This window comes from Salvia miltiorrhiza, chromosome 2 (genome assembly GCF_028751815.1).
Source record: "Salvia miltiorrhiza cultivar Shanhuang (shh) chromosome 2, IMPLAD_Smil_shh, whole genome shotgun sequence".
Lineage (NCBI taxonomy): Eukaryota > Viridiplantae > Streptophyta > Magnoliopsida > Lamiales > Lamiaceae > Salvia > Salvia miltiorrhiza.
In genome coordinates, this window is record NC_080388.1 from 66563585 (window position 1) to 66585956 (window position 22372).

The 22372-nt window shown below is 36.2% G+C and overlaps 2 protein-coding genes across 3 annotated transcripts; both read right to left on the bottom strand.

The window, feature by feature from the left end:
- Positions 1-1903: 1903 nt before the first annotated feature.
- LOC131013174 (protein CHUP1, chloroplastic-like) lies at positions 1904-4316 on the bottom strand. Its single transcript, XM_057941225.1, has 4 exons — positions 4160-4316; positions 3840-4055; positions 3653-3720; positions 1904-3552 (listed from the first exon to the last, which is right to left on the bottom strand). The coding sequence occupies exons 2-4, from the start codon at positions 3958-3960 to the stop codon at positions 2032-2034; spliced, it is 1710 nt and encodes a 569-aa protein (XP_057797208.1). The 5' UTR covers positions 3961-4055; positions 4160-4316; the 3' UTR covers positions 1904-2031.
- Positions 4317-7383: 3067 nt separating this feature from the next.
- LOC131013176 (protein IQ-domain 26-like) lies at positions 7384-10229 on the bottom strand. 2 transcript variants are annotated; one of them, XM_057941227.1, is made up of 4 exons: positions 10057-10229; positions 8732-9121; positions 8279-8476; positions 7384-8204 (listed from the first exon to the last, which is right to left on the bottom strand). In XM_057941227.1, exons 2-4 carry the CDS (start codon positions 9110-9112, stop codon positions 7608-7610), a joined length of 1176 nt encoding a protein of 391 aa, XP_057797210.1. In that variant the 5' UTR covers positions 9113-9121; positions 10057-10229; the 3' UTR covers positions 7384-7607. The 2 variants fall into 2 exon arrangements, with proteins under 2 accessions (XP_057797210.1, XP_057797209.1); XM_057941226.1 differs by lacking the exon at positions 10057-10229 and adding an exon at positions 9683-9995.
- Positions 10230-22372: the final 12143 nt, after the last annotated feature.

Consider the following 22372-nt stretch of genomic DNA (forward strand, 5'->3'; position numbering starts at 1 on the left):
TCAACTACAATTCTCTCTTTAAAATTTTTTAGATCCCAACAACAATTCTCTCTTCTACATTTTGCCTGTAATGGATCGTGAATTCGATGAATACATCGAGCAAAAAGGCGGTTCGAGGCTTCCAATGATGGGATTTGCTCCATTTTCGCAAGCCTCCAATGTCTTGGCTACGGAAAATCTTCCCACGCCGGCGGCGAACGCCAACGTCCAAGAACAGCCGGAGGCGGTGAAGCCGAAAGCCAAGGGCACCCGCGCTGCATATTCTAGCGAGGAGTCCGAGCTTGTGGCAATCTGGTGGGCGGAGGCAACCCACAATCCTATTTTGGGGACCTCCCAAAGGTTGCTCCAATATTGGGGAGCAATCGCGGAGAAGCTCAACGCGCTCAATGAGGGAGCGCCGCCGCGAAAGGCGGAACATCTCAAGTCCCACTTGGCCCGTGTCCAAACGGAGACTAAATTCTTCGAGAGCTTCTACAACACTTGCAAGGAGAATTGGGGGAGTGGTATGAGCGACGATCAAATCACCCAACAAGCCCAGACGATGTTCGAGGCGAATTTCAATCATTTCTTTTATGTAAATAGACTACTACACCCTTAATGAAATTATAATAAAAATAATTGTCCAAAAAATTATAATAAAAATAAATAAATAAGATTGAGTTAAAAGAAAATATAATTAAAAAAAGTTGAAAAAAAAACATGTCAGTATTCCCAACTACCCCCCCCCACCCCCGGTAATTTCTTCTTCACCGAAATTGTATACTCTTGCAACCAATAACCATCGTCGCCTTAATTCTAACTTTCTTGTACACCACCATGGCGGCCGCACCTCCTCCATTCCCTTCCACCACCTCCACAAACCAATTTCTAATTCTCTGTCGAAGTTGCAGATTTTAACAATTGCGCGCCGCAAAACAGATCAGTGAACCGTAGAGGACGAGTGCAAAAATTAAGATGTAAATGTTTGATGTTGGTCGCCGCGACGACGATAGCGCCCACCAACTGCGGCGGGCAAAGCCTGAGTAGCAGAAGCAGGATGAGATTGGGTTGGTGGAGATGACGATTGGGGGTAGGGATGGCAATCGGGTACGACGGGTACGGATAGTGACTATCCATACTCATACCCACGAACTAAATGGATAGTGATTTTTAACCACGAAACTATCCATGGATATCAAATGGTATCCAAACCCGTCACCCGCTACCCATCGGGTATCCGCGAATCCGCTATCTGCCGAATACCCGCCACCCAGAATTTAAATATAAATTTATAACAATTTTAATATATATAAAAAAAATCAACACAAATAACATAGTTCAAATATATTTTAAATCTAAAATGTGGTGGCCCATATCTAATATGTAAATCTAAAGTCCATATTTTAAATATATTTTGTGGTTATTTCACAAAAAATATGATGGATAATTGACGGGTATTTTTTGCGGTAATCGGGTTTCGCGGATTTGGATAGTAAGTATCCAAACCCATACCCACGAACTAAATGGATAGTGAATTGCAACCACGAAACTATCCGCGAATATCAAATGCATCTCAAACCCACCCTAATAGGTTCGGGTTTTCGCGGATATCCGTTACCCGCTGGTAGATTGTCATCCCTAATTGGGGGTTTAGGGTTTTTAATTTTTTTGTCAGATTAAAATTTTAAATAATTGATTAATTTTATAAATAATAAAAGTGTATTATGATAAGAGTGTTTATAATTAATATATTATTAATTTTATGGTTACAATTCACTTTTAATAAAAGGGCATCTATTTTAATATATGCCTATTCGATCATCTCTTGACGAAGTATTTCCTCGTCGTTCAACTTCCAACAAACAAAATTCTAAAATAAAGAACCATTGAATCAAAATAAAAAATGAAGAACTTAACAGAAAAATAAACATTAAGTTAAATAACAAAATTTAGATTAAGAAATCTGAAAACTTTCAAATTACAGAACACCTGTTATTATCAACATCATAACCCAAAAAAATGAGACAAAAGATGAAATCCCTATAAAGAAAATCAAGAAGTAGATTCATACGAACTCCTAAACGAATATTTGGAGCCTGAATCCTTGAAAGCCTCGGAAAATTTAAGTAGTTCCTCTTTAGAAGCACTCTGGTCTCCCTGCACCGCCGCAGAGGACCAAGTGGTGGACTCGTAATCTGCTAACGCCTCGATTCTGTTAATTAAACTGGAGGGATCATCGACGTTGCTTCTCCGCTGGGCCCCACCAGTGGCGGTCATACTCCCTCGGGAGTAGGACCTCGGGACGTCGAAGGACCTGCGGGAGGCGCTCCTCGACAGGATCCTCGACGTCTTGATCATGTCATTGCCCCCGGAGTCCACCACCCTGGGGGACCCCGCCGGGTACTCGCATGACAAGCGCCCGGGGAGGTTGTCCCCGGACTGGGCCCTGTCCATGGACGGGGTCTGGCGGCCTCCTCGGGAGCTTTTCCCGAGGAGTAGGCGGCGCAGCTTGCCGAAGAGTTTGGGCTTGGAGGCCTTGTTGCCCGAGGGGAGATCCATGTGCAGCTCGTCGCGCTCGTCGGTCATGCACGAGTTCTGAGACGACGACCATTGGTCGGATTCGAGGTAGTTGGAGTCGATGGTCTTGGCTTCCTTGCTGGCGTATTCGAGTAGGAGCTTCTTCACCTTCTCCTCCGACTTAGGGCTCAGGTTCCGGGCCATGGTCTTCCCGGCCGGCTGGTAGTTCTTGAGCTCGTTGCGGAGGCAGGCGTTGATCCAGCGCAGGAAGATGAGCTCTTCTACGTCGGTGGATTTCTCGGCCTTGAGCCGATCGATCTCCTCTTTCCATTCTTTGTTCTCTTGCTTTAGATGGCGGCTCTCTTCTTTGAGCTCCTGCACCTCTTCGTTATCAACGGCGTTCTCGGCGAGCATCTGCACGTACTCGAGCTTCTGAGCGAGCTCGATGTTCTCCAACTTGAGGATCTCGTTGCACTTCTTCATCTCCTCGAGCTCCAGCTTCAACTCGCAGGCCTCCTCGAGCTGCAGCTTGAGCTCCTGATCGACCTCGGCGCTCTGCTTCTCTTGGAGCTTCATGATCTGCTCCTTGTTCTTGTCGGCCTCGGACTTGAGCTTCTTGCGGAGCATCTTGATCTTGCCCTTGGCGGCCTCGAGCTCGGCGCTGGCGTTGGCGTGGTCGGCGGCCTGAGCTTCGAGGCGTCTGTTATCCAAGAGCAGGGACTCGATCTTGAGGTTGTAGAGCTTGGCCTCCATGGTGTTCAAGCGGAGGCGGTTTTGGAGCTCGATCACTGCGGTTTCTTGCTCCTTGATGCCGTAGTATTCCAGCAGCTGCAGCTCCAGGTTTCTCTCCTTTTCTTCCAGGATTTTCACGCGGTTGCGGAGGCGCCGGATTTCTCGCTCGTGCTCTTCCTCGTCGGCGCATTTCTTGGGACACAGATCATCGTCGTTGTATTCTGGGAGGAGGAAACACTCTCTCTCTCTCTCTACACTGCGCCTGCTGCTTGATGAAACGTCGCTCACCGAATTCTGGGAGAGGACTCTTCTGTGTGTTCCATTCTGCACAAGGTACATTACATATCATCATCACTTCCAAATTTATGCTTCTAAATCTTTCCATAAAATCATAATCAAAACTCAATTACTGCTCGATCTTCACCTCTAATGCACGATCATCGTTCTTGATCTCGCCATTTTCATTTCTTGAATCCACATTTCTACCATGCCCTATTATTCAACAAAAAGTTACATGTAGAAGAATCGAGATCCTCCATTTTAATATCATATTCATGCTAAATTACGATGATATCACCAATATATATATGTATGGGGGAAACAATTCTTACCTGGAGGAACTTTGATATTTTTAATTCTATGATAGGTATAAAGAGCCCCACCGAGAGATAAAGCCACAGTCAATCCAAATTTCAAGTTTGTGGCAATCTCCTTTGATTCTTTGACTTCCATTTTCAATCAAAAAAGAAAACAAAAGAAAATACATATAGGGAAACAAATCAAATATCATGATTTACCCTCTTCTCCATCATGTCCACCTCTCTCATCTGAGATAGAGAAAGAGAGAGAAACCCATATAAAAAAAATGATTCTTTTATCCTTCTCAATTCAAGATTTCCGAAAAGATTAGACACAAAAATGAGCGACTTACAAATTTTTCCCTCTGACTGATTGTGATCAATATATCGAGAGAGAGAAAGAGAGAGAGGAGGTCTGTCGGAATTATGGGTTGTTGGTGTCCCGCTTGAGATTATGTTGTTGTTTTCTCTTTTTAATGATTATTTTTGGTTTCTCTTCAGTTGTTCTCTTCAGGATTGATTTTCCTAATTATTTCTAATTTTGGATTGGTCCAGATTAACCATATAATTAATGATAATATCATACAATATTATCATCGTCATTTAATCAACAACAATTTTGACCCCTTTCCTTTTCTTTCTTTTTTTTTTGGTATGTAACCCTTTTGGAATTTTATAAAAGTCGATAATTATTGAAATTTCTACTTTAGAAACTTTTGCTATGTCTCATGTCATAACATTAAGATACACATTTTACAAAAATACACTTGATTTGGGCCCAAAAGAAATAAGTTTAATTTCAAGAAAATCAGAAGGTCCAAATAAAGTTTTGGAAACAAATATTAATAAGAAATACACAAAACGAGAGTCCATAAAGCCCAAGTTCTAAAATTTACATATAGAATTTTGAGGTAGCTAATCATAAGGTCATTGGATAAATGGCACGAACTTCGCCCAAATTTGCATTTTACACATCACCTTTAAAATTAGTTTCGTAATACATAAATTTTTGATTTAACTAAAATTTGCACGTGGCGAGAACTCCGATTATGATGAATGTTGACTGGCAATAACATGGACTATTATTAAAATTATGTGGCAGTACGCGTGACATTTTTAACACAGTGACAAAAGTTTGACAATACACAGTGACATTTTTTTACCCATAAACACTAGCCCAACCCGCACCTCTTGTCTGACCACTAGGGTTTCTGCAACACTAGTGCGGCGGCTAGGGTTTAGCGCCGCCCACACTAACCTCCGCCAGACCCACCCGCGCAGCCACCTCCCGATATCCCTAGCAGTCACCTCCTCTGGCGAACCGCCTCCACAATGAAAACATCGTTTTCGTCAAAAGTGAGATGAAAACAGGCGCGGCCTCTGATTTCACTGCAAATCTCCAACGTCGACCTTTAATATCAAAGCCCTACCGCCGCGACTTTCTCTCCCAACCACTGAACCTCTGATTTCTAGTTTTGAATTCAAGCTTTAAAACTTAAATTCACGACTATCACTATTTCTAGCTGTGAATTCAAACTACAAAATTTGAATTCACAACTAGCAATAGCAATTCCTATTGTGAATTCATCAAACTAGTTTGTAAATTCTAGTTATTCCATTGTGAATTCACTAATAGTGCCATAAGTGCCAACGGAAATCCAAAATAAAATCAAAGTAAAATCTTGGTACTTATGGCATTAATAGTGCCACAAGTGCCTAACTCGACCCGGCACGCGACTCGCGTGCCTGATCCTACCCGGTCCGCCTCATTAAGGGTAAAAATGTCCAAATCAATAAAAATGACCAAATTTATGTTTTTTCAATGTGTGGCCATAAATTGTGTTATATGCTTCATTTTGGCTACTTCAAAATTTTACTCTTATTTTTTTATGTTTAAATTAAAAATAGGATTTAGTTAGTTTTATTTTTTTTACTCATTGTAACTATTTTTCATAATTTTTTATTTTTTAAAATAAAATGAAAAAAAAAGAATTATAATGTGTATAAAATAATAATATTATATTTTTATTTTTAATAAATTATTTAAATATATTAAATTTAAAATTATTATGATCACCCATATTACGATCAAATAGCCATTCAATAAAGCCTCGGATAAAGTTAAAAAAAAAATAAAGTCTCAGATAAAAAAGCAAGCAGTCCGCCAATTACTCCCTCCGTCCCACTGTATCTGAGATTTTTTCTATTTTGGGCGCTCCATTATAAGTGAGACTTTTTCCTTTTTAGGTAAAAGTTTTTCCCTTTAAACATCTTTTCACTTTTTCACTTACACACAAAATACACATTTCTTAATTCTCGTGCCTAAAAAAAAGGTCTCACTTACAGTGGGACGGAAGGAGTACAATAAATGTCCCCAAAATAAATCAATCAAATCAAATCACTGGTTAAAGAGATTTTTTTTAGAAGATGATTGGTTAAGGAGATTAAATCCTTATTTTCACCAAAAAAATATTCCAGCAATCTTTTCAATTTTAACCCATAAGACGCCACGTGCCCCCTTAAAACTGTAAAAGCTTGTTAAAGTTATGTTTTAAAGATTTTTTTTTTTTTTTTGAGAAAAATGTTTTAAAGAATTGTTTCGCGGTGAAAAAGTAAATAAAATATAAAAGGTGTGGCTTTTGGTACTTTAGTAAAGAGGAAAAAAAGAGTCTAGCTTCTCCTTTTTCCTTTATTTATAGAAGGGGAAATACTATATATAAACGTCTTCTTCTTTTTATTAAATTTTTTGAATTTAGTAATATAGTACATTATAGTTACGTACGCAGTTAAAATTATAATCATACCACATATATTAGGAATATTAACACGTAAATACATAAATAAATTTTAATTTTAAATTTTAGACTTTCAATTTATATGATTTTACTACAAAAATTAAAATGTCAAAATTTAAATTCATTTCAAAGTCATTTAAACTAAAATTCATGATTTTGAAATTTTTTGAAGAAACAATCTAAAATACTGCACAAATTCAAATTAAAAGGGTGCCAAAAATATGAAAATGTGTGGACCACTCCCCTTGGAAAAAATTCCAGAAGGTTATAATCTCAATCCCGGATCAAATTAAATAAATGTTATGAATGGCAGCATTCATGTTTTTGCAAACTACAGAAGAATATTCCTAAATTTTGTAGCAGTAACAAATTGACATTGTAAAGGGGAGAAAAGTGTTGAAATTGTAAGAGATATTTTGACAAGTTTGCTTTTGCAAACATGAATTGGAAATTGTGCAGCTTGTTTGGATTTAAAGGGTGCATCCCAAAATACTGGTGGGCCTCAAAATTGAACATAGGATTTAATTTCTATATATATTGATTGAACATAGGAATGGAGCGGGAAAACGCACGTGACATTTCAAATTAAACGTTATTTTTTGTTATACCAGAATATGTATGTCATTGCGTATTTATTTAATTCGAATGGTTAATTAGTAAAGTGATAACATTGAGTTCCACTTCCACCTATTACTTTAAAATTGATTTTGTTCAATTTGTAACATTAATTTACAGTCGTGATTATGAATTGTCGTTTCACGAATATATATTGACGTAGTCTATTAGTCTTGAAAATTATTGTTGGCATTAAAATGATTTAATTTTGAAATGTTCCATTCATGAAGCATTACCCAAAAACATTCTTTCTAACTGTTGTAAGAAAGTAGCATAAGAAATCCATAGAGAAATTCTATGTTAGTTCCTTCCATCTGTATAGACAAACGCCACCTCCATGCAGAGCCAATTCCAACCTGTGGTTCTTCATCACAATCACACTGCACACACACTAAAACTCAAAATCTTCTTCAACCTTGATGCATGATCCCTGCGTTCTAACTCCGCTGAAGCTAGTTCTTGATGCCACAATTTCATTCAACGACATCCGTCTCTTCGGGCCGAGTTCGGGCCTTTGCTTCGGGGCGCTTTGGGACCTCAGCTTCGCCCTGAACGATTGTGTGTTTATCATGTAGTTGGGGCAGTTTGAGTAAGGCCCGAGGCCACACACGCTCTTGGCCGGTGTGGCCGGGCCCGAACAACCGAACCTCGGGGTGTTATGCGCGGTCGAGGACTTGCATTCTTCCGGGACGATCATGGCCCGGCCCGAACAACCAAACCTTGGCGTGTTCTGTGCGGTCACAGACTTGCATTCTTCTGGGATGAATCCCCAGTCGAAATCTTGAAGGTAGTGATGATCGACTACGTATTTCTTACATGGCAGAGGGGAAGACAGAGCTCGGTAGTAGTGATCATCGTTGCTCATTCTCCTAGACCTTGATTCGGGCCGACAGGTGTCGATCTCGACTATTTTCGGGCTTTCGTCCAATGCATTTAGAGATGGATCAAACCTCTTGCTACGAAATTCACTTCTCTCCTCAAACCTCTCCTGCATATTAAACAACCATCACAACTCGTTGATCACTAAAAACAAGAAATCTATTACAAGGGCCCGATTCTTACAGTAGATTTTCTAGGCCTCGGTTCGGGCTGGAGTTTGTTGATTATTCTACGGGCCCTTCGGGCTTGAACAAGGACCTGGGCCCGAATAAGAGCTTCCATACTATGAAGGGTGGCAGCAGCTCGTTTTCTTACAAGGTAGCCTCTAACAAGGGCTTGTAATTTCACCAGCCCTCTTAGAGCTCTTAGTGCTTTTCGGGCCTGCCAAAAATATCGGGCTCATTTCAAATGCAACAATATAGTCTCCGATAGCAGCTACAGATGTTTCCTTTGTCGAAAAATGAATAAAAAGAAAACTATACACATTCAAATTAACAAGGTAGGAAGCAAAAAATCGCATAAAGTGATCATGGATTCACGAATAAAATCGTCGTTAAACTGATCCGAATTTCGAAAGGCAGAATGCTAGTATAATTTAATGAGTTCAAGAGATGTAAAAAAAGGTACTCCACATACCAAAAAGCCTCTAAAAACTGTCTGAATCTTGATAGCAGCCAATATCTCCCTGCCACCACCACCTCTGCCCTGGCTGGTGAGCCTGACCACCGCCACTGCCGCTTGTGCAGCGGCGACGGCGGCATCAGCTGCGACAGCGGTGGCAGCGGCCACCGCAATCGCATGCTTGTTTTGCTCCTTATCGGAATGGGCAATCAAAGATCTCAGCCACGCCGCGTCTACAGCCGGAATCTCCCTTAATCCGCCGGAATCTTTTTCCGATTTGGCAAAGCTCCACCGATTCCTCTCCTTCCTCTCACTAAAATTGGAAGCATCAGCCATGTTATCTTTCCCTTTCTTCATTCCAAGCAGCCCTCTTAGCCACCTCGTAGCTTTCCCCATTCTTTTCAACTGGCACAGTGTAAAGATTACAACTTTTTTAGTGATAACACGTTATAATAAAACAGAGGAGGAGGAGGAAGTGAAACGCAGTGTGAAATGAAGAATTTCAAACTTGGGATAAAATCAAAACCATAAAATAATGCTCAAATTCCGGGCCTTATAAAAATCCCTTTTTCTTGATTCAATTTTTGAAATGAAAAAAAAGAATGATTTTATCTATCCGACATGACCTCGTGAAGAAGCGTTAAAAAGACAAAAAGGCATGACAGCAAGAAACATGTTGTAAAAAGAATTGAAATAAGAAATTTACAGACAGAATCAGTAAGAAAAGTTTGAAACAAAAGAAAGAAATATAAAACGCATAATAATTGAAAGTCCCACTTCTACCAATCAGAAACTCAAGTAATCACACACGAAAAGAAAAACAAGGCACAATCATTTCCTTACAACCTCAAATTCCACGAGCTGTCAAAACTCAATAAAAAGTGAAACATTTAGGTGCAACAATAATAGTAACATAGTTTGCACAAAAAAATTCAAATCTTTCTTGAAAATTACTCAAGAACAAACCTTCCTCAATTTCAAAAAAAGCACTCCACTTTCTCTCTCTAGCTTTCTGGAGCAATGTGAACAAGAAATAAGAAGAGCTCCACTCAGTGTTGACGGCAGCTGACACCATTTATAGAATATTTTATCCCAACAACGCTGCCACCTCTTTTTATTATTCAAATCAAAACTCAACAAACTGATTATGGGATTTTGCAAAAGATTACACCTGTACGAACTCTCATTCTCCTCCTGCCAAATCATGTTTCAACCTCTACACCCCTTTCTTCACAAACCCCAATACGGAAAAACAAACCTAGTATTTTAACATAAAAATCGAAACTTTTATCTGAGCCCACAGTAAAAAGATGGAAATTGTGTGGATCCTTCGCTTGTACCTGGGGTTGTTATGAGCAAATCTTGTGGGATTTGGGAGTCCGTATCTTGGCTTTGACTTTGGGGAGGTTTTACTCAGAAATCTCTGCCATTTTAGGCAGAAAATCTTTTTGATGAAGGTATAGAAAAAGCTATTCTGTGTTTGTGGAAATGCATGAGAGAGTGACAGTGGTGAAAGTGCGTAAGCAAATCTTGAAAATTGGAAACTATTGAATGCGTCGCATCAAATTAATTAGATCTACAAGACACTCAATAATTCAAAACTATATATTGAGCTCAATTCTATGATAAAAATATACTAATTGTGTTTTACTGTATAAAATTTGAAGTTGGAATTTAAGATCAAGTTACTAACTTACTCGAGTCGAGCTCGATGTGTTTAACGCGATGAATGTCTGACATGTGATTGAACAATTAATTTCGAACATAATTTATAATTAAAGACGAATTTCATTTTGTATTTGACCAATTTTATGTTCGTTACAATTTGACTCATTTACAATTCTGATCGTAGGTTGCATGCAATCTATCATATTCTAATATCATATTTTATATTAGTGAATTTAATGAATTAAAATAATTCAAATTGTAAATATTCAAATAAGTGCTAAAAAGTTGGCTGTGATTAACTCATTAATTAAGCTTCACAAAAAGTCAAATAGTAGGATATCACACTTAATTAAAGCATAACTCTCCCTTTCTTAATCTCTGTGTTAAAAAGAATGTGATCGCTTTTAATGGGACGGAAGGAGTATCATATATAAGAGGTGGTCTTGAGTACAATTGGGTGTACCATACAACCGGGTTCAAATTCTGACCCGCATCTTTATCTTAATCTGCATCCTGACTCAAATTGTGTAAATGACACTATTCGATTATACAAATGACACTGTCTGTAATTGACACTATTATGCTATACAAATAATATTGCGTATAAATTAGACTTCCCGTAATTGACACTATAAGATTGAAAATGACACTATAACATTTTAAAATGTTACAGTATCATTTATTGGTGTCGATTATAGGCAGTGTCATTTGTATAACTAAATAGTGTCATTTACACAATTTGGATCACGATGTGGATTCAGATCAAGATGCAGGTTAGGGTCTGAATGCAGATCAATCCGATTGTACCCAAATTTTTGTGCATGTATAATGAATTTCACAATCTCTCTTTAATAACAATTATGTCAAAATCGTGTAGGAGCCTTCACTATTTGCATATATAAGGACATTTTTTGTATGTATATGTGAAAATGAATATATGATAGGGTTTCATTGCAAAATAAGAACTACTATGAAAAATTTATTTAATAAAATGATGAGTTAACTATATATTCAATAAATTCAATATATTTAACTACTATGAAAATCAAAATAGGAACTACTATGATGAAAATCAATATAGGATAGGGTTAGGCTATAAATTTAATAAATTTTTACAATTTAAAAGTTAAAAAATGATTCATAATTTATATTTTAAAATAAATATTTATTTTATTCTATTCTATCAATATAGTATTTAACTAAATAAGACGTTAAATCAATATGCACATTAATGTGTTAAGTTAACAATACCTATTTAAAAGGTATCTTTTGTTTTAAAATAGATTTGTCTGTAAGAGCATCTCCAATACAAGCGTCTTAGGCTGTGTCTTAGGTGGTGGTTCCCACTTAAGAGACAGCCCTCTATAGCCTTGTATCTTAGGCTATATCTTAAATCTTTATTTTCACAAAATCTCCAATTCTACATATTAATTTTAAAATTTCAAATTTTGATTAAAATCAAAATTCAACATTACAATAATTAAATAATATTAAAGACTTATTTAAAATACGGTAATAAAAAAAATACAATAATTTTCTATGGCTCAATCAGACCAAAACGAGATCCAAATGTGCTCCTTCAAGTCCAAAGTGAGGCGAGCATGCATCTGCGCGTCTCGCAAGGATGCTTGTCGTGCCACAAATTCGCGAAATTGAATGGAGATGAAATGGAGTATATATAGATAATATGAAAAGTTAAAAAAAAAATTGAAAACCTAAACTACCGTTGAGAATGCAACGGTCAGATTTAAAAAACTAAATAAAAATAAAAATTTGAAACGGTCAAAAAATCTAAAATAAAATCGATTTTCATTTTTTTTTATTAGGCCCGTCCGCCGGACGCGCCATACATATTCCACCATCGCCCCAGGTCGCTGCTTCGTCTCGGCTTCGACCCCCTACGCGACAAGTCCTTTGTGCTAGTCTATATATTATATAAAACACCAATTCTAACGGTAAAATTTTAGCATCAGATTTTATCACTCCCACATTCTCTCAAACTATTATTAACCTCCCACAATTTTAATGAAAACTTCCCAATATTTGAAACCCTATTCATCGATTCTCTTCTCTATTCCAAATTCCGTAATTGCTCATCGTCGTTCAATCGCTCACCAACAAGAGGGTACTAGTTTTAAATAAAAGAGCGAATTTTTGCGGAAAATAAAATCTCATTATCTTGAAAGTATCCTGATTTTTTCCCCTGTAATTTTAGTGGAGGAATTGAATTTCTTGCAGGCAAAATCAATGAACTAGTCATGATAAGAGTGAGACAAGGATAGTCAATGATGTGACACGTTACGAAAAATAAAATAAAATAAAATGTAAGGAAGACTGAAATATTTCAAGTTTTGAAATTTGAATGACTTGGAAATTGAGAGGGATTGAAATAATTATGAATGCCAGAGTTAGGCTGGTAGTAATAATTAAAACATTGATCGCAATCATAACGATAATTAAAAATTTGAATGTTTAACATTTCATGAGTATAATTTGATATGGCATTTGGGAATTAGATAATATGCGCTTGAGGAAATGAAGGAATAAAATTCTATACATAAACTTGACCTTCATACAAGATTCACACGTTCGTATATTTACTGAAGCCGAAAGAAGACACATTTAACATAAAAGAGCTCAATAACAAGGCCAATCAAATCCTTTTGGAGATGGAACATATGCTTTATATTTCAATAATATTGGAGGATCTGATTTCGATTTACCATATTATTAGATTAGAACTATTAGAGTACGTAATTTTGTATCTTGTATAATTTATTTGTTTGAGTGTGCTTGATTTTCGAATTATGTTGTTTTTATGTCGTGTGCTATTTGATGAGGAGAGAAATATACACCACACTGATAATAATCGAAATAGAGGATAATTAATTATATTCTTTCTTGTATATACATAAGTTTTAGCAAGGGAAAAAAGCCTAGGCTAGCTTATCTCTAGTAAAGGAAAAAGCCAACACTCGCTGACTCTAGCAAGGGTGAAAATACCCAACGCTAACTTATCTGTAGCAAGGGAAAAAAGCCAACACTAACTTATCTCTAGCAAAGGAAAAAGCCAACACCGACTGACTCTAACAAGGGTGAAAATACCCAATGTTGGCTGACTCTAGCAAGGGTGAAAACGTCCACGCTAGCTAAACTCCAGCATTGGAAAACACCCACGCTAGCTCACTTCTAGCAATGAAAAAAGCTCTTGCTAGCCGATTCTATCAAAGGAAGAAATCTGCGCTAGCTAACTCTAGCAAAGAAGAAAATCCACGCCGGAAACATGGACATTGTAACGAGGAAATACCGGCGATGACTGACCATTTGTATAAAGATGAAGACCTAATGTGGAGGTCAAGAGCTAGATCGCGCCAACCATAGATCGTGGCAAAGATAACGACACCCGACAAAAGTTGACCAATCGATTTTTATTAGTGCCTCATGAATAATGTAGTTAGTTAGATGTCATGCAATGTACGTGAATATTCATAAAATTACCATTGTACCATTTGTATCTGTCATACAAATAACGCATTGTACTCATTGTTGAGGGATCAGACAATATACAATTTTTACTTGGAGAGAAAGATTTCTGCAATGTGTTCTTATTTTCATGCACTTTAAGTTCTTAATCGCTTCCGATTAGCTGTTGATCATCCATACTCAAGTTAAAACTCTATTTTTCCCCAACATTTATAAATTTGTTAGATGATAACTCATCACTATTTATATTATTAATATTGTTTTAATTATTTTTCTATTATATATATATTTTAATATAACATGTAATTAAAAATTAATCTATTTTATTATTATAAATTAAACTCCAAATTAACAAAATTAAAAGCCTAAATTAACAAAATAATTAAACTAGTTTCGAACACCTAAATAATGTATTCCATTTCAACTTCTAAATGACTAATGAATCCATATTCAATCCAACAATTGAGCCCAATTTCTAGGGAGCTATAATGCAGAGTCCAAAACAATAAATAAAAAATTCTAACTATAAAAGGGGCCCTAATGTTACTTCTTCAAGCAGCCGTATGCTCTTCTTCTTCAACCAACGTCTATTTCTCTTCTTCTCCTCTGCTTCTTATCTTTCTTCTTTTGTATAATTTTTCTTTTTCAATTGACGTCTTCTGATACGATTATATCAATAGTGGAGCTTTTCGAGCAAGCTCAAACTCCAGAAATCAAGAGAGAAGAGAGATATTTGATAAACATCAACCAAAATATTCATTCCATAATCAATAAGCTTAAAGATTACATTATTTATATCTAATAATAAAAACCTAATGGACTAATGAGCTAGAGCATAATAGGGTCAAGCTAGAGATGGGCTGAACATATCATTCCCCACTCCTTCACAATCACCTTGTCCTCAAGGTGAAGCTGTAAAAAATGATACGTTCAGCCCATCTCTAACTTGACCCTATTATGCTCCAATCCATTAGCTCATTAGGTTTTCATTATTAGATATAAATAATGTAATCTTTAATCTTATTGATTATGGAATGAATGTTTTGGTTAATATTTATAAAATATCTCTCTTCTCTCTTAATTTCTGGAGTTTGCTCGAAAAGCTCCACCATTGATATAATCGTATCATCTTCTCAATATCTACTAAGAATAGGAGTTAGTTTGTAATTTGTAAAAAGTAAAAAAGTAATTTAGTGTGATGAACAATGTAAACATAAATATAGTGTTGCATTGTTCAAACTCTGACCCCAAACTCATTTTGAATTTAAGTTTGCAGCACCGCTAGAGCTCATTTTGTACTGCAAAATGAGTTTTACCGTACCTTTGAAGATGGTCTTACAGATTATGGCCCATTTTATTCGAGCCCAATGGGCTGATATCTAATGATGCTTACTTCAAAGCCATTTAGAAATAGAGGTGAACAAAAAATTTGAAACTGAATCGATTTAAATTGAAATTTTAAAATATGGTTCGATTTTTCAGTTTTCCGATTCGCTTTTGTTGTATTTTTCACAAAAAATTAATTTTTTGGTTTGGTTCAATTTGAATTTTAAACCGAACAAAACTGATAATCAAAAACTAAATTATATTTATGTAATAATATATGTATATATATATATATATATATAATATTTTAATAATAATTTTCTAAGTTCTAATCCTAAAAGTAAAATTTGCATTGTATGTTCTTGAAATGAATGATGGATAATGATAAAAAATAGTATAATATAATTTTGTTTTTTATTTTTATGTATGTTTTTCGGTTTGTTCGGTTTTATTTTTTCAAATTTGTTTTTTTTTTTTCGGTTTATTTTGGTTTATAGGTTTGGTTCAGTCTTAATTTTAAAAATTTATGTTAATTCCATTAGGTTTATTCGGTTAATTTTATTCGATTTAAAAAAAATCGAATATAAATTTGATTTAATTTGATTATATTAATAAAAAAATTGAACCAAAAACCGAATGCTCACCCTTATTATCTAGAAATATAAGATATTGAAAGTAAGAGCAACAATATGGTATACTCGTGAATTTATGTCGTGAGTATTATTGATATGTAGCCCAAATTAATTTTTGTCTATTAAATTTGTTACATCTTTTATAAATTTGCAAGTTATTACGATTTAATTAAGGGCTAATTAGTATTTGCACCTCGTATAATATATGAGAAATATTTTTTAACTTTTTATTTATATAAAAATTGATACCAACTCAATGATCATATTTATAAATAAAATAGAAAATTTATTTTTAACTGAATATTGAAAAAATAAAATAAAGAATGATTCACAATAATAAAAATTGATATTATGAAAAGACAAAATAAAAAGTTAAAAAATAAACTAAAATATAACATTAAAAAATATGCTTATTCAAAAAAAGATGAGAGATGAGAGAGATTTTTTTAAAAATAATCTTTAAATTAATATAAATTTTAACAATTTAAATCAAATATTTACATAAAATATATCAAATAAGCTCTTATCGTGATCTTTAATTTGATATGCATATTAAATATTTTATAATTAGTCGAATTTTACAATTTTAAATAAAAAATAAGAAGATAAATGAAAAGAAAAAAATATATTTACAAACAAACCTTCAATTTTATTATAACTACAAAATTATCATTCAATTTTTAAAATTAATTTAAAATTGATTTCAAATTAAAATCTCGACTTTTTAATATAGTATAGATAGTGTAAAATATACAACTCGATGGTGGAAATCAAATGTTGACCACTAAGTTAATTTTAATAATGTTTAGTTAATTTTGACATAAAGAGATTTAAAATGCCTTACTTTAACTTCGTTCATTTATAGATAAAATATTAATATATGATTAACCTAATACGAACTCATATTAATCATAGCGCGCAACATTATAATACACTCGATACGAATTAGGACTATTCGTATTAGGTCATTGTGTGCCACGACTCGTACAATTAGTTATCATTTATACCGAACGTATTGGGTACTATTGATTGATGCTACTAATTAAAACGATTGGTGCATATCTTTCCATTCTTATTAGTATGACTAATTTTACTTGCATTTAGAATTTCTAAATATTAATTATAATTTATTAAAATTGAGGTAATAATCAATTTATAATTTTCCCTATTACTAATTATTATATTAAGCACCGTCTTTTTATTTAATGTACAATTAATTTTTCGTACGCAAATTACCCTCATCTTAGAAAATAAAAAAATAATCATCCACTATCTATACATTATTACTTGAATATTAGTAACTTTTAAAATTAGGATGGGAAGCAAGATCTGGACCGTAGCCGTACGTGACGGAAGACTCTATCGGTGGATCGGGTCAAACGGGTGACCCGAGGTAGGTAATTTCGGATCAGATCAATTTTCGGCAGGGATGGCAATTTACCCGCGGGTAACGGATATCCGCGAAAATCCGAACCTATTAGGATGAGTTTGAGAGGCATTTGATATCCACGAATAGTTTCGTGGTTGCAAGTTACTATCCATTTAATTCGTGGATATGAGTTTGGATACTTACGGGGGCGATTTCTCCTGTTCCAATTTTGACCCGATCTCGCAACAGGCGGCAGCCTCCACCACCGTCGTCCCTCTCTCTTCTAACGGCGAGAATTGTTGCCGCCGTGACAGCAACACCTCTGCCTCAACTCTCTCTCTCTCTCTATCAACCGAAGCAATCAGCACAAGCCCGGCGTTGACTACCCGTCAGCCCGCCATCCGCGCTCGGAGCAACCTCGCCGCGGATTGACAGCAGCGACGCCAGCCGCGCCGCCGCATCTGCTGCTCGTCCGCTGAAGAACCGCAGCCTGGCCGTTGCTGCTGTGCACTCTTCACAGCGGCGCAGCAGCAGCTGCTGCGAGCTTCTTCCTCGCGTGCTCCACCTCTTCCTCGCGAGCTCTTCGCCCGATCTGCCCTCTTCTAACGGCGGAATCTGGACCGATTCGCGACTGAGACGGAGGCGGCGGCGACGGCAGGTAGATTCACATAGTGGTGGCTGCGAGCCTTGGCGGAGGAGCCGAATTATGGACCTCACGCCGCTGATTCCGATGGCGTCAAACGGCGGCAATGGCCCCTCTAGCGTTGGTTGGTTCCCGCCGCCATCTTTGGCTTCCGGTGGTCTCAGTTCACCGGGCGACAGAGGTGCGCTCAACCTGCCGGTCGTCTCTACAAATTTTCTCCCAAATACTCCTCGTTCATCCTTCGTTGTAGGAGAGAACTCCAAGACCGCTCCTCTGGATCGAAGTTCGGGTGTTGCTGCTCTTCCGAACCCTTCGATGGCCCCCCCGTCTGGTCCGAAGGTGTCGCCTCCTCCTCAGCCGAATGCCTCTTTTGCAGATAAGCTGAAGGCTAGGGATGGCAGTCCGACCAAGCAAGTTTCCAAACCTAGGGACGTCCCCGCTCATGACTATTCAATCCTCCGGCCGGAGTTGGTGGATCTCAAGCGTTACCTTGTTTTGGACCCTTCTTTCCACCAACGACAAGTCCGGCGTTTCGCCCATGCGGTTCACGGCCGACTGATCCTCCGCAAAGGTGATTCACCTCGGTTTGCAGCGGATCTTTGGGAGGAACTTCAGCAGCTTTGGAAACCGTCTGCCGGTTGGTCAATTCATCCTCTCGGAAAAGGTTTCTTCACTTTTAATTTCACAACCGACGAGGATAAGGCAGCGGCTTTCACTAAAACGACTTGGCGTCTACGCTCAGGTATACTACATCTCCAGGCTTGGGTGCCGAATTTTGATCCCTACAAAACGCCTTCTACCCTTGTTCAGGTATGGATTAGAATATTTAACTTGCCGCATGAATATTGGCACCCAGAGGTTCTTTCCGGGGTCGCACGAGAAGTGGGAATGCCTATCTTGATTGATGGTCAGTCTGCACAGGCTCATGTGGGTCACTTTGCTAGACTTCTTGTTGAGTTAGATGTTTCGGCTGATATTCCCGAGGCTTTAGATATTAAGTGTGGCGACACTGACTTTACTGTCAAGTTTCGATATGAGAATTTGCCTTTTTACTGCTCCGTTTGCAATGTTGTGGGACATACTGCTAACCAATGCAGAAAGAGTAAAACGACCACGATGGGCTTTTCGGAACATCAGGGCCGGGAACGTGTTCACTACAAGGTGGATGACCATAGGGTTGATCCTCGTCCCTACACCGGAAATCAGGAATCTCCAGCAAGGGCTGCACAAGCTTTAGCTGAGATTGGACAGTCTTCAGATCCTACCTCATCCAATCCCTTTGCGGTGTTGGTTTCTCTTGATGGTGATGATAACATGGACAAGCCGCCTTCTGATGGAGGCCGAGCTTCAGATGCTTGCATCCCTCAGGACAGTCAGGGTAGAAAGGATATAGAACAGTCTGGTTCAGATGACGAAAAGAGCCAAATTGAGATTGTTGAGCAGGAACACAAGAGGACTTCTGCACCTCTGGTTGTTCAGCCGCTTGCTGTTATGACTGACAACAACGCTGTGCTAACTTTGACTGGGACGACAGGACCCATTTCTCGTACACGAGGGCGTCCGAAAGGGGCTATCACCAAGAAGGGGAGAGTTTCTGATTCTTCTATCAAGCACAGGCTCCGTCGTTTCATAATCAATGGCATGTCTTCGGATTTCCAAAATTCAGCACGCAGTGATGATTTGCATGGCCCTGGTCTTGACACTTCTTCGCCTGTGGAGTTCCTGAATAAAGTGAAGTTTGCTCAGTCTGGAGGACAGATACTGCAAAACTTTGTGATCAACTCCTCTAACTCTACCGATGCAGCCCATGCTATGTCGGTTGTGGCCTCTTCAAAAATGAAGAAAAAATAGGGCGATTGGTTGGACGATGAAGAGGACGATGTTTTAGACGAGGGCGACCCGCTTAAAATATTCTCTTAGTCTTGGTTTCTTTTTTGGTTACCCGGGGTTTCTTGCGGGTTATTTTGCTTGTTTCCTTATGTATATGGTCTCTCTTTTTTCCTTTTCTTTTTAATAAAATTTCCATTTCAGCATGAGTTTGGATACTTACTATCCATACCCGTGAAACTCGATTACCCACGAAAAATACCCGTCAATTACTCGTCATATATCCGTGAAATACCCACAAAATATATTTAAAATATATTTGAACTATGTTATTTGTGTTGATTTTTTTTTTTTGTATTAAATTTGTTATAAATTTATATTTAAATTCTATTTCGCGGGTATCCGACGGATAGCGAGTGACAGATACCCGTCGGATAACGGGTTCGCGGATACCCGATATGTAGCGGGTATCCGCGAATGACTGATTTAGATACCATTTAATATCCATGGATACTTTTGTGGTTAAAAATCACTATCTATTTAATTCGTGTGTATGAATATGGATAGTCACCGACGTTCCCTATTGACATCCTAATTTTCGGTATGACAAATCTATTTTCAGATCTGAAACAAATTTGTGCAGTTGATTAAGCTTTTCGTAAAGCATTGCAGTTGTGTAATCAAACTTTTCTTGCTTTCCAAGGTCAACGGTTAGTCGCTCGTATTAAATGAGGTCAATAATTATACTATTTATAATCATGCTATTTAAACAAAATATATCCAAATAATAAATGGTTAAATATTAAAAAAAAAATTAGTAGTATTTAAAAAAAATGTTCAAAATAAAAAAGAATTAATTTATTTTTTAATTTTCTCTATATTGTAGTTTCTTTTTTTGTATATTTTAATAATTTTTTATTTTTTTAAGTACAAAATTATAAAAAGTTAATAATAATTATTATTAAAAATTACAGGAAAAAACGACAGTGTGAAGAAAATAATAAAACTAACTATTTTTTTTTTGTAGATTTGAATGAAAGATTTTAAATAAATAATTTTTTTAATCAGATAAATTTTGTCCAAATAAAATTATTTTTATATTTATATATGTAAATTAATAGACTAAATGGTACTCATCCGTTCCAATAATAATGTCCTAAACTTCTCTTTTGAGAGTCTCAATTATAATGTTTCAATCCAAAAAGAAAATAATTCACTTTATCTAATTTCTCTACCTTTCTTTTCATTTACTTTACATTTCTTTCTTTTTTACTATTTATCTATCTCTTCATTTATTTAATTTTATTTATATTTTCTTAATTTGCGTGTTGTATTTTTTTGAGACATTATTATTAGGATTGAGAGAATATAATTTGCGTGTTCATTTACAGGAGTATTCTCTTTTAATATGTTATCTATTATCTATTCACACTGCACGGAATTCATGTGCATGATAGATAATGATGTCACGTGTAATTATATCACTACTAATATGTTAATGAATAGTACAATTAATTTCGTATTAATAAAATATACTTATTAAGCAATATTTTTATAAAAAAATGCTCTTTTCGTAGTCCGTTCCATTCTAATAGATTCATTCTCTTTTAAGTAGAAAGATTAAGAAATTTATTGTTTGGAAGGAAAACGGTATGATCCACACCAATTAAATACATTTTTTTATTTAAAATGAAAAATAAGCTCATTTTAATGGGACGCCCCCCCCCCCCGAAAAAACGAAAATATTAGAGTGGGACCGAGGGAGTATCAGGAAACTTTTAGAACAATTATCAGTAATTTTCTATCTTTGTGTGGTGTAAAAATCTCGTCTGTGTACGGATAATTTATTTAATTATACAGTAATAGATAACTCTTGTAATTCTAAAAAAAAATATTAGAATTATAAAAATCAGAAAATGGAAAATTTAAGGTTTCGTGACCTAAAATAAACTGTAATTCTTCTGAAAGTTTGGGAAAATACTTAATAAAATATCTAGAAATTAAATAAACAATTTGCACTACCATTTATTTTAAAAAACAAACATAAAAAAATTGTGAATAAAATAAAGAGGACAAAGCAAGGCAAAAGTAGATGCATATAAAATTTGTTCGACATATTTTGTTACTATTTAATTATGCTTTTCTTTAAGACAATATGATAGATATAAATACTTACTCCCTCCGTCTCTTTGAAACTTTTTACTCCCTCCGTCCCGCCGCATTTTTTTGAGCATGAAAATTAAAAAGTTGTATATTAGTATTTTAAGTGCTTGTTTGGTTCAAATAGAGGAATAGAAAGTAAATGGAATCAAATAAATGAGTGGAATGGTAACAATAACCATTACTTTTTTGAGTGTTTGATTTAACAATGAAAATGAAACATTAGTAAAAGATTTCATTTCTTTTGTTTCTCCTCTATTTTGAAGGGTAACAAATTGGGTGATTGAGTTACCCTCAAGTAAGAGTAATGAGATAATCATTAACCAAATCAAACAACAAGTAATGAATTCAATTACTTGATTCACTTTCCAACCTCTAAAAACATACAACCAAACGTGGGCTAAGTGTGTAATATAAAAATGATAAAGTATGAGAGATAAGGTAATAAGGGGTGCAATTAGTTTTGTAAATTAATGCTTTAAATTGCCTAACTTTTGCCAAAAAAGGAAATGATTTAAACTCGGCAAGACAGCCCGGAAAGGAATACG

Bases quoted from the DNA above. Each gene is read 5' to 3' on its own strand.
- LOC131013176 (XM_057941226.1), bottom strand. From the start codon at position 9,922: ATGATTTGGCAGGAGGAGAATGAGAGTTCGTACAGGTGTAATCTTTTG. The intron at 8,477-8,731 runs GTATGTGGAGTA...TATTTTTGGCAG, and splicing joins CAGTTTTTAGAGGCTTTTTG to GCCCGAAAAGCACTAAGAGC. The intron at 8,205-8,278 runs GTAAGAATCGGG...TTTAATATGCAG, and splicing joins CGAGGCCTAGAAAATCTACT to GAGAGGTTTGAGGAGAGAAG.
- LOC131013174 (XM_057941225.1), bottom strand. From the start codon at position 3,960: ATGGAAGTCAAAGAATCAAAGGAGATTGCCACAAACTTGAAATTTGGA. The intron at 3,721-3,839 runs GTAAGAATTGTT...GTTGAATAATAG, and splicing joins AAATATCAAAGTTCCTCCAG to GGCATGGTAGAAATGTGGAT. The intron at 3,553-3,652 runs GTGAAGATCGAG...TACCTTGTGCAG, and splicing joins ACGATGATCGTGCATTAGAG to AATGGAACACACAGAAGAGT.